Raw genomic sequence first — 12,700 nt, forward strand, 5'->3', positions numbered from 1 at the left:
ACAGGCATATGAGAAAATGTTCAACATCACTTGTAATCAGGCAAATGCAAATCAAAACTACAATGAGATACCATCTTACACCAGTGAGAATGGCACATATTAAAAAAACTAGCAACAACAAATGTTGGCGAGGGTGTGGAGAAAAAGGAACTCTTCTGTACTGCTGGTGGGAGTGCAAACTGGTCCAACCACTATGGAGAGCTGTGTGGAGATTTCTGGACCTACTAAACATAGAGCTTCCATAGGATCCAGCAATTCCACTCCTAGGTCTTTACCCAAAGGACACAGAAACATCCATTCCAAAGAACACCTGCACCCCTATGTTTATAGCAGCACTATTTACAATAGCTAAGCTTTGGAAACAGCCCAAATGCCCAAAAATAGATGACTGGATCAAGAAGATGTGGTACATATATACCATGGAATATTACTCAGCATTCAAAAAAGATAAACACATGCAATTTGCAGCAACATGGATGGCGCTGGAAGGGATCATGCTCAGCAAAATAAGCCAAAAAGAAAAAGAAAGATACCGGATGGTCTCACTCATAGCAGGAATCTAGAAAACTTAAATAAGGGACCAGGAAAATGAGTAACTATAAGAAAGTGAAAATCAAAATCAACAAAAAACTATGAACCAGAGACACTTTTTGGGGGGTGAGGGGCGGGAGGGGAGGGATTGGGGTCAGAATGGGGGGGCTGCAATTGTATGGGGAATATAAAAATAAAATTTATTATTTAAATTTAAAAAAATAAAAAAAAATAAACTCTGACTTCAGTGCCAGTGTTCTTTAAACTTGTTCATACCAGCCATCAGGAGAGATTAGCAATATCATACATGCAAAATAAAACAATCCATGAATGTTTGATAACACAGCATATCAAAATACAAGTCCATTCATATAGAATAAATTATATGGGATTCCTTGATTGGGGGCAGAGAAGGAAGCTGGATCTCCTCTTTAGAACTTGGAAAAGAGGTCCAAAGTTGCTTGCAGTGTTATTTTGTCCAGTAAGTTTTCTTTTTTGTGATTGACCCTGTCTTCTTGTCCCTGAGGGTGGGTACATGGCCAACACCTGGCCAATCACAGCACCTCATTTTTTCTGTAACTAGTGAATGGTCCAGAGTTCATATGATGCAAAAGGGCCAGAGTCTAGAGGAGTCAGAGAAATGAGAGAAGTGTGATAGCTTTGATCCAATTCAAATACATTCTGCAGGGGTACTTGATTCCTAATAAAGCATGATGGAGACTCTTGACTGTCATCCAAATTTCTTGGTCTATTCTTCATTTAGCAACAGAGCTCTTGAAACTACATTTCCCAGAATCCTTTGAAGATAGGTGTGACCATAAGACTCACTGGGGCCAATGGGCTGTAAATGAAATTGTTGAATGTCATTTCTATAATTTGATCTTAAACTATTATTCATGTGCTTTTCCATTTCCCCCCCATTCCTACAGGCTACAAAGCAAATGTGGTAGTGACACAGCTTTAACCTGTAGATGAAGACAACACCAAAAAAAATGAATGCCTTAGAAAATCAGGACACACAAGGAAAAAAGTACAGATTTTTACAGCAAAGTTACGGAAAATGCTGTATGTGGATATGATGTTAGACAGCAAAGTCAGTGGATAAAACAATAATCCATTTAGTCTCAGCCACAAAAAGGATGAAGTTATAACACATGCTAAAATATGGTAGAATCTTGAAAACATTAAGCTAAGTGAAAGAAACCAGTCACAAAAATTGACAGGTTTGATTCCAATTAGGTGAAATGTCCAGTATAAGCAAATCTCAATCTCTCCTGAGGGTTGGTGTGGACAAGTTTAAACATTAAATGTTAGTGTTTGCATTGCTAGGAGCTGGAGAGTGGGTAGAGAGGGAGAGTGACAGCTAATGAGTACCAGGCTTCTTTTGGGAGTAATGAAAAGCACGCTGGAATTATATAGATAATGGTTGTGCAACTTCCTGGAAGTAGTGAAAACCACTGAATTATACACTTTAAAGGGGTAAATTTTATGGTATGTGAATTATGTTGCAAATAATAATTTTAGGCTAAATTACCCTTGAAAGTCCTTCTCAAAGCCCAATATTGCTAGTTTTGCCCTCAGTGTAAGCAATAAATTATAAATTGCTTTTTAACTTTTATTTGGAGTTGTCTACTAGATAAAATAGTATATCTAAATTTAGGGGCCCTGTTACCAAAAAAATGTATCTTATAATTTGAGTCATGTTGTATGAGACCCTCACATTATAAAGGCTAAGGAATTAAGGCCGGAGCTATTCAAAATGGAGTATGTGTAGCTCTGTGGATACAAGAATTACCACGAGGTGCTTAGGCACCATTTCAAGGAAATGAATTTCCAGATGCCCAAGCTGCACATACTATTTTTTCAAAACTGATCTTTGGCTAACACTATCTTGTCATTATGCCCTATGGTCTTTTCCTACTCCCCTTTTCTCAACTTACAGAAAGGCCTATCTCTCACCTGTCAAATTCTTACCATGGTGAAAACTTCAGGAGACAAACAATCCGGCAATCAGAGATACTGATGTTGGGGGAAGACTCCCATAAATCAAGGCACCATAAACCCATGATAGAGAGTTGCATTTTTCCTTGCTGATACTTTTGGCACATAATTCTGAAAGAATTACAACAACTTAGTGACACTATAGTAAATTCTTCTCACTTTTATTTATTTCGAGGAACAATCTATAAAAATGAAAGCTGGGGATGGAAGCCAGTTCAGATACCTAATTACTGGCTTCCTGCACCTCTGACAGTAGGAAGCAGCCGCCCTAGCACCATATAAAAAGAAAGCGTCTGCCCACGAAAGACTCAGATGTTTGGCGACAGGTGACCAACAAAAACACAGTAGCGCAGAGGTTTCCCTTACACTCGTGTTAAGTGCAGCGCCCACCACAGTCGAGCCCATAGTCGTGACTGTGGTTTCAAAAAGCATGGCTGAGTTCAAACTCGGGGAGGGCTGTTCAGAGGAACCTCAGGGAACCGCCCCCTGGGCTCCCCGCTCCCCAGCCCCAGCCCCCGACCCGCGGGGCAGCACACTCCCGGGCGCAGGTGGCCTCGCCGCTCCGCCGTGGCGTGGGAGGGCGGGGCTAGTTGGCAGGAAGCAGCGAGAACAGTCATCCTTCGCCCTGTTTCCAATGCTTTATAGGGCTCCGAACAGGTTGGGTGGCGTGGGAGGCCAGCAGGCGATTCCACCACTGTGACAACACTGCTCTCAAGCGCCAGCCAACCCGCTCGCGCGTCGCCCCCCGTCAGCTGTTGCTAAGACGCTGCGCGAGAACCAGGCCGCAAGTCACTTGCCACCCTCGCCTGGCCCCGCCCACCAAGCGCAGAGCCTCTCTCTAGCTCTGCCCACCAGGCGCAGAGCCCCCCTCTAGCTCCGCCCACCAGGCTCAGTGCCCCTCTCTAGCTCCGCCCAATAGGAGGGCCTACTCCTTCCACCACTTCCGGAGTCAGTCTCCCAACCGGCCTCCGTCGCCTTTCACTTCCCTTCCTTGGTTCTCTGGCCCCGCCCCTACAGCGCTTTTAACTCCGTCACGTGAGGGGCGCGCGCGGGGGGTGCTGGGAGTAGTACTGCTGGTGGGTCAGGGTTCGGCCTCAACATGGCGGTCTCGGCCGTGCAGTGACCAAGGATTTGCCGTGGGAAAGATTAATTAGCGATTGTCGGCGTCTCCACCTGTGAAGGTGGAATGCGAGAACGGCGGGGAGAGCGCTGAGGAGCGGCGGTGACGGGGAGGGGTCGGTGGTCTGTGCCCCGGAAACCAAGGCGGCGTCGACTGTTCCTTCTATTGGTCTCGAGGCTCCAATACCCGGCCCCGCCCGGCCGGGGCAGGCCGGCGGGCGGCGGCAGAAGCTGCCGCAGCCTTAGGCTCAGCCAGCGAGAGTGGGCCGGAGGGTGGCCGCCGTCGCCCCTGCCGCGGCAATGGCCCAGTGTGTACAATCAGTGCAGGAGCTAATCCCGGACTCCTTCGTCCCTTGTGTCGCCGCGCTTTGCAGCGACGAAGCTGAGCGGCTCACTCGCCTCAATCACCTTAGCTTCGCGGAGTTGCTTAAGCCCTTCTCTCGCCTCACTTCCGAGGGTACGTGGTTTCCTTTTCTAAGTTCCCCAAAGCCAGGGTCGGGAGACGGAAGTTGGGGGGCAGGCGGGCAAGAGAAGGGAGATGTTTACTTTCTCGGGCAGGTAGAGTGGCGTCTGGGCCCCTTCGGTGTCTCCTTTGGCGTCTGGAGGAGGAGCCACGAGTAGGGTTGTCAAGATCGCGCGGTTCTTACTTGCAGTTTTTCTAGGCACTTTTTACTCGATTCCCTCCCTAGCCGGGCTGGAAGGTTAATTAATGTAAAGAAAAGCGTGAGCCCCGGAGTACAGTGTTGAGACTGTTCTCAGCAGCCTTTGGGAATTCGGAAGTTAGGAAGCAGGTAAGGGTAGGAAGTCGATGCTGCTTAAGACTCTTGAGGTCTTAGCAGACTAATCATGTCCTGGATGTTAAACTGGACTAGCTAGGTTATCCTGAACATTACATTCTTCTAGCAGGGCGGCTACTTTTTTTTAGTTCTTTTACTTATTCTTTGAACATTTACACATTTTCTTAGTTACACTAATCTCAAGAAAGTAAAAACTGTAAGATAATAAAACTTGGAAAAGCCTTTTGCCCGATGGTCGGGGAAGTAAGGGAAGTAAGGAGATTGTAGTTAATCTGGATAGTTGCAGTTACTTAGATTTGTAGGAATAGAAAAAGTCCTAAGTTTTGTTTTGTTTAGATTTGTAGGGATGGAAAAGTCCTAAATTTTGTTTTATCAATAAACGTTTAATAAATGGGAGAAATGTATCTGTTTTTGAGGAGCTACCTATTTATTCCAACTTTAGGTTTTTTATTAGGGGAAAATGAGCTTAATAAAACTCTAGAATGACTTAACCAGTCCACCTATATTTTGCAAATAGAACTTCGCTTAGTTAAGCTCTGCGTGGAATGAAGGGTTCTAAAGCTGGGTCAAATAAAGAGTGATATTTACTTGATTATGACAACTCCACAAGTATATAGGACTGTGCAGTAATTTTATATAAATGTCACAGGTGTATATTCTTTGGTAGAAGAATATTTTAAGTTCGCTTTTGCATTTAAAGGAGAAAGGAAGTGGCCTAAAAAAAGTTTGAACGCTTGAATTTCCTTGCATCTTCACCTTAGCCATCATCTCCTCCAGGGATATACTAAGTCAGTGAGAAAGCAAAGTGCCCCACATTTTTTAATTCTTACAAAAATAACCCAAAACAGTGAGTCATTTTGACTTTGTGTGTGCTGTTTTCTGCTTTAATAAAAATATTGCTAGTACCTGATAGTTGTTTCATGTAGCTTTTCTCTTAGTTCTCATTGAGTCCTGTGAAGTAGGTACTGCTATTACTGTTTTACTTTGAGGACTCTGAGACACACAGATGTTAACTTGCCCACTCTTATGTATGGGGCAGATTTAAAGACAGGTAGTGTGACTCAAGACAAGATGTTTTTAATCAAGTCATCTTATCATCTGACAATATTTGGCATTACTCATACTAGAGAGCAGCTCTGTCCAAAAGAGATATGAGTGACAGATACAATTGAAAATTACTGGTAGTCACATTTAAAAAGTAAAAAAAAAAAGTGAAATTAGTTTTAATAACTTATTTTAGCTCAATATTTCTAAAATGTTGCCATGAGACTTTTTTACATCTTTTTTTATTACTAAGTGTTTGAAATTCAGTGTGCATTGTACACTTATATCTCAATTTTGAGTAGACATATTTCTAGAGCTCAGTGGCTACATGTAGTTGGTAACTCCTGTATTGGACAGCACAGTGAATAGCAGTTCAGATTAGTATTCTTTCGATTTCCTTCTGTAGCCTGTGAATGATTTAGGGAAGGAGCATAATGAATTGGACTTTAATGAATAGGTGGAGAGTAGGTGGAAAGAAAGGAGAAGCATCCTTGTTGGGAGAGTGAGGTTAGAATGGTATGGGCAAAGGAAAAAACTATTGATAGCTGAGTATTGGTGAGGTAACTCTCCCTATGGGATGGTATACACACTAATTAGGGAAGATGCTTACATAAGGGAGATTCTTAAATTCTAGGAAAGGGATTTTGGGTTTCATATCTAATTGTAAATTGTGGCAAAGGTATGAAATTTAGGAGTTTGGAATTGTGTGTTTATAACGATATGTAGGATTTGATACAAGATTAAAAGTTTGAGATGATGCATTAGCATTAGAAATTTGAAAAGGTGAAGTACTTTATTTAGTTTTTCAGTCCTTCAGTATTTTTTTGATAAATAAATTCTGGGGTCCTTTACATCCAGGAAAAAAAAACTGCCTTTTTTGTCTCAAGCAAGGGATTCCTCCAGAATAGCTTGTCTTTTGGCAGTGAAGATTAAGAATGACTGAAAGGTAATGTAATCTAAGAATAAAACTAAAGTAAGCTAGAATTTCCTCAGAAAAAGGGTTAAAAGACAATTGGACTCCATTTCTGACCTGCGGGTAAGTTATTTGAGTTAAAACTTGCTTGAGGTTAAAACTTCTGAAATATCTGTGTACTGTGCCAGATGTTTTCAGGGGACTTGTTTTGTAAATGTCGGTGGGAAAACACATGGTTTAAAGTTAATGAAGCAAGGGTTGTTAGAACATATTTGTCTACCATTCATGTGTAGGAAAGGCATTGAAAACAGTTTAGCGTTGATGTATTAGGCAAAAGAGAGCCATTCTAGTTTCCTTAGACACAGTCTTAAACTTGAGAAGTACTACCTTATAAAATACCATACACACCATTAAGTAATGTTTACTATATATATGTATCTGATCAGCGTACTTGAATGTTATTTGAGGCTTATATTTATTTCAACACAGAATTTGTTAATCTAATACTAGAGAAATTTCCAAATCACCATGTATTTCAAAGATTAATGATACTGTTTTTGCTGTCATAGTGATAGTTCTTTAGTTCTTTGATAATTCCTAGCAATGTTTCAGCCTATCTTTAAACACTTAAAAGTTTAAGAGTATTTCAGTAACAAAGAAAAATTCATTAGTATTTACTTTTACTTTTGTAAATATTATTTTGAAATTGGTTAAATTTATTAGAAGGGATTCAAAAGGTAAGAATAGGGTAAATGTAAATGTTGAATACTTTCTGAATGAACTAGGGAAAGTGGCAAATTAGAGTAGGAAATGGCCTTTGAATAATGCATTTAATTATTTCCTTTTAAAAAGTTAGAAATATTCCATGAGGGCCTCCCTTGTGGCGCAGTGTGTTGAGCACAGCGCTGTGAAGCTGTCCACAGCCTCTGCAGCACCAGTTCGACTCCCGGCCAGCCAGGGAGAGTCCCACATGGCGAGACAGACCTCTCCTGTCACGCCCGCTGCTCCCCTCAGCAGTGCTTTGGTCATTCTGCCTGTTTTGCTCCCCGTTCTGTCTCTGGTGAATCCTCTCACCCTCCCACAACTCTGGCCTGTACCCCAGCTCTTGTATAAATGAAAAAAAAAAAAAAAAAGAAAAAAAAAGAACTGTTTAAAAAAAGAGAGAGAAATATTCCATCAGTCTTAATTACCATATAGGTGTAAGTAGATTTCAGTTTTTTGCAGTCTCAAGCTTAGAATAAAATACAAATCAATTTTTTTTTAATTTAGATATAAATGTTGTTTGTTTCACTATTGTACAAATTTCTTTGTTTTCTTTATACAGTGAAGTTTTTGTGTTACATAAAAACATAAAAGACATTATTTCTTTTTTAAAAAACATGCCTCAGTATACCAGATACCCTCTGAAAAAGAAATTTGTGGTCAAGTAAGTTTGCTTGATAAAACCTGTGCTAAGGAGAATTAATGTTTGGCACATTAAAGGCTCTAGGAAGATAGGTTATAAAGAGACCTTTAAAAAGCTTAATCCACTATTTTCCAAATTTTATTGACCATGAGTCCATTTTAGGAAACCACTATATTGAGGAGCCAGTATTCTATGGAACAGCACCTACTAAGAAATGTTACTTCATAGCACATACTCATATTTATGTGGTAAATAATGGTAGAGCCCAATTTCATTTTGAAATTGAAATCTTCCATGATAGATAAATTCACCTATTGTGATATATAATCTATATATAATCTTAATGAAGCTGTAATATAGTTGTTTAGTTCTGAAGCTTTAAAATTTTTTGTGTGTGACTAAAGAACACTTCTTTTAATCTTCCCAGTGATTGTCTTTTTTATTAGGTTTGTGATGTCTCCTGTATTATCTATTGTTGCACAAATTAGCACTTTTTAACAAAAGCATTTATTATCTCTTTCTCAGGAATCTGAGTATCTTAGTGGGATGATTCTGGCTCAGTCTCTTGAGATTGCAGTGGAGCTATATGATGAGGCTTTAGTCACCTGCGGTTAGGGGATCCCCTTTAAAGGTCGCTCATAAGATTGCTAGCAAGCCATCTTCACTGGATGTTGATGCAAGAACTAGTTTTGTGCCATGTAGGTCTCTACCTAAGTGTCCCATAGCATGGCAATTAGTTTCTCCCAGGGGGAGTGATCAGTGAGGAAGCCAAGATGGAAGCTGTGCTCTTTCATAACCCTTATCACAGCAGAGATTCCCATTTCTTTTGCTGTTTTTGATCGGTCACACATACCAACCTTGAGATGTAGGAGGATCTGACTGCAGGACAGTGTGTATATCAGGAAATAATAGATATAGTTGGGTGCTGTTTTGGAGGCTGACTAAATACATGTGTTTTACTCATTTCTAGGTTTATTAGTAGGATTGTCCAATTTCCCCTGCACTATTTATTTTTTTTTAAGATTTATTTATTTATGCATACAAGCGCAGCGCTGCGGGGAGGGTGAAAGGATTCACCAGAGACAGAGTGGGGAGCAGAATAGGCGGAGATACAGAAATACACTGCTGAGGGGAGCAGCGGGCAAGACAGGAGAGTTCTGCTTTGCCATGTGGGTTAGCTCCCTGGCTGGTGATGAAACTTGTGCTGCAGCAGTTGTGGATTGCTTCTTAGTGCTGAGACTTAACCCCTTGCCCCACCAGGGAGGCCCCCCACCCCAGCACTATTTATTAAAAAGACTGTCCTTTTCTGATTGTATGGTCATAGCTGCTTTATTATATAGATTTGGTGCTGATATACATGGATTTATTTTTGTGCTTTCAATTCGATTTCATTGATACATGCCTGTTTTTGTGCCTATAGCATATTGTTTTTAGTACTGTTGCTTTATAGTAAAGTTTGAAATCAGGTAATGTGATACCTCCATTTCTCTCCATTTTTCTGACTTTGTGGTTCCATATAAATTTCAATTTTTTGTTTAATTTTTTTGAAAAGTGTTTTGATGGGGACTGCATTAAATTTGCATATTAATTTTGGCAGGATAGTCGTTTTGTTATAGGAATTCTCCCATTCATGAACATGGAACACTTCTTTCATCTCCATATGTCACTAAGTCCTTTAATAACATTTTGTAGTTCTTGTTGTACAGATCTTTTACTTCCCTCAGTTAATTCTGAGGTATTTAATTCTTTTTGAAGCAATTATAAGCAGAATTATTTTTAAATTTCTTTTACATCTTATTTATAGAAGAAGACATGTAAGACGACTATGGGAATTTGTATGATGATTTTGTAATTTGCCACTTTGCTGTATTCATCTATTGTTTCTAATAACTTTTTGATGGAGTCTTTTTTTTTTTAATAAAGTTTCTTTTTCTTTTTTTTAAAGATTTATTTATTTATTTATACAAGCACTGGGTACAGTCAGAAGCGAGGGAGGGTGAGAGAATTCACTAGAGCCAGAGCGGGGAGCAGAGCAGGCAGAAGGGCCGAAGTACACTGCTGAGGGGAGCAGCGGGCAGCAGGAGAGGTCTGCGCGCCATGTGGGTCCCTCCTCCAGTGGCCGGGGTGCAGCCGAGGATCGAACCGGCGCAGCAGAGGCTGCGGGCAGCTTCGCAACCCAGTGCTCAACCGCTGCGCACAGGGGAGGCCCTTGATGGAGTCTTTATGATTTTCTGCGTATAACATTGTATTGTGTGAATAGTGGTAGTTTTTTCCTCAACTTGGATTCCCTTTATTTTCTGTTCCTGTGTGAGAGTTTAAATGGGTACTTTTGACAATTATGGACTAAATTTAAGGAAAATACTTGTATGTTCCTAAAAATACCAGAAATGCACCATAGTATTTCATGTATTTTTTTTTCTCCTATAGTTACACCAGCTGGGGAGTTTAATTAAGGAGAGAGCTGTGTATGTTTTTTTAAATTAGAAACAAACAATTACAGAAGAATGCAGATTGCAAGAAACACCTAGTTTCTCACTATCCAGAATCAGTATATATTCTTTGTCATACTTGCTTTGTATTTTTTCCCTTCCCTTTAAAAAGAAATCAAACTATAGATTTTAAAGTAATCTTTCCACCTTTCCTTAGTTCCATTTCCTTCATTTATTATAGCCTGCCGTTATAGTGCCGTTTGCATGTTTATTTTCTCTACATCTGTTTGCAAGTGCATATATTCATAACATAAGTAGTATTTTTAAAAGTTTTGCTTTTTTTAAATAATAAATTCCATTTATTTCTTTTTTTTTAAGATTTATTTATTTATGCATACAAGAGCTGGGGTACAGGCCAGAGATGCAGGGGGTGAGAGGATTCACCAGAGACAGAGTGGGGAACAGAACAGGCAGATGGACTGAAATACACTGGTGAGGGGAGCAGTGGGCAAGACAGGAGAGGTCTGCCTTGCCTTGTGGTTTTCTCCCTGGCCGGCTGGGGATCAAACTCGTGCTGCAGAGTGCGGTGCTTAACCCCTTGCGCCACCAGGGAGGCCCAAGTTTTGCTTTTTTATAAAAATTAACAATTTAGAAATCAACAGATTAAATTACATAGGAGAGTTAAGAAGACAGTTTTTGTGGATGTAAGTTTATTTAAAATAGAGGCAGGCCTGAATTTAAAAGCTTGGTATAAAGCCTTTTCTATTGGGAGAAAGTATCAGTTTTTAAAAAATGGGTTCCTATCCAAAGCCATTTTTCCAAATTTGCCTCTTACTTGCATGAGATGATTCATGGTATATTTGAAATTAGATTATGTTGTACTTGTTTCCTCCATTACTTCTTGTACACTAAACTGTTTAGTTATGTTTGTGTCATTCGTGGTGCTCAATGCTTTAAACTTCTCTAAATCATTTAACAATATCTCACTTAAATCCTTAAAATAACCCTGTGAAGTAGGTATTAATCTCTCCACTAAAGATGACATTGAGTCACAGAAAAATTTAGAAGTTGTTATGGATAATCTAGTTAGTTGTTGGTTTGTGATTTAAAATGAAGTCTGACTGCAAAAGTAAGTACTTCATATAGTGGACTACTTCCAATCTGATGAAAGTAGTCTGATTATATTTCTATGGAAGAGTAATGCTTTCCTTGCCTGAGGTGCGCTTTGGATGCTGTCTTCATATTACAGTTACTGGAGAACCTGTTCTCTGGCTTGAAGTTCCGAATCACAGCTTATAAATCCCATAGACTGAAGCAAGGCTTATTGTAGGGTGAAGGCAGGAGGTATTGGGATGGGAAAAAGAATCTGGGCATTGATTTTTTTTTTTTTCTCTTTAATAGACTTTTTAAAAGAAAACTTTAGGTTTACAGCAACCCAGCAGAAAGTACAGAGATTTTGAGAATACCCCCTGTTCCAGCATGCACATATTCCTCCCCACTATCAACATCTTGTACTAGCTTGGGCATTGATTTTTATGTAGTTGAATAGGGACTGAGAACAGAGGTTGTATAATAGGGGGAATCAGAAGGAAGTCTACATGCAGCATTTAATTTTACTTTCTTCCAATTTACTATTTTCAGTGTTGATATCACAGACCTCATGCTGCCCTGATCAGCCTTAGTATCAGGTGGGATTTAGAGATTTGTTTTGAATGATAGTTGTGGTCTCTGACAACTCAAACAGGTAAGAAAGGACCTATAGTAGGAAAGTTGTAAGCAGTAGCATTTGCAGAATGTTACACTGTCTAGCCCTTTTAGTATACAAAAGAATGTTATAATTCAGTTGTATTCTAGAAGACTGGTCTATATGGAATTTCTGGGTTTGAAGTGAACATCCTTTTCATTTGTAAGTCTGTAACTGAATTTTTAAAGTTTTTGTTGAAATATGTTATGCATTGTGTAGAATCAAAGTTTTTTTCTTTTTTTTAAAGTTCATATGAGAGATCCGAATAATCAACTTCACATAATTAAAAATTTGAAGATAGCTGTAAGCAACATTATCACTCAACCACCTCAGCCTGGAGCCATTCGGAAACTCTTGAATGATGTTGTTTCTGGCAGTCAGCCTGCGGAAGGATTAGTAGCTAATGTGATTACAGCAGGAGATTATGACCTCAACATCAGTGGTAAGGTTTATTATTTTTTAAATAAAATTTTCTTTTTTTAGAAAAAGTAATTCTGTAGCTTAGAAATTATTCAGCAAACCTTTTAAATATTTGGTGAGTGCTATAGTCTGGGTATACAATGTTGATAAAAATAATTCTTGTTCTCTTAAAGAGGTTATGATGAAGTAAGTAGGCAGTCATTCAAACTATGAATTATGTGATTCCATTTTTTCATAATGAAAATGTTTTTATCCTTCTAATTGTAAATTTAAATGTAAGCTCCACAAGGGCAGGAA

At 39.5% G+C, this 12,700-nt stretch overlaps 1 protein-coding gene across 4 annotated transcripts in view; it reads left to right on the top strand.

Moving 5' to 3' along the window:
* The first annotated feature begins 3,537 nt into the window (after nucleotides 1–3,537).
* TRAPPC8 (trafficking protein particle complex subunit 8) overlaps nucleotides 3,538–12,700 on the top strand; it is a 68,311-nt gene continuing 59,148 nt past the window's right edge. For 2 of the 4 annotated variants that reach the window (XM_054694111.1, XM_054694112.1), the window contains exons 1-2: nucleotides 3,861–4,108; nucleotides 12,231–12,425. In XM_054694111.1, the coding sequence (XP_054550086.1) occupies nucleotides 3,952–4,108; nucleotides 12,231–12,425 (352 nt within the window). In that variant the 5' untranslated portion in view covers nucleotides 3,861–3,951. Of the gene's footprint in view, nucleotides 4,109–12,230; nucleotides 12,426–12,700 lie in introns of all 4 variants that reach the window. The other 2 variants (XM_037508692.2, XM_037508691.2) reach the window with 2 other exon arrangements.

This window comes from Talpa occidentalis, unplaced genomic scaffold (assembly GCF_014898055.3).
Source record: "Talpa occidentalis isolate TD23 unplaced genomic scaffold, MPIMG_talOcc4v2.1 talOcc4.13, whole genome shotgun sequence".
Classification (NCBI taxonomy): Eukaryota; Metazoa; Chordata; class Mammalia; order Eulipotyphla; family Talpidae; genus Talpa; species Talpa occidentalis.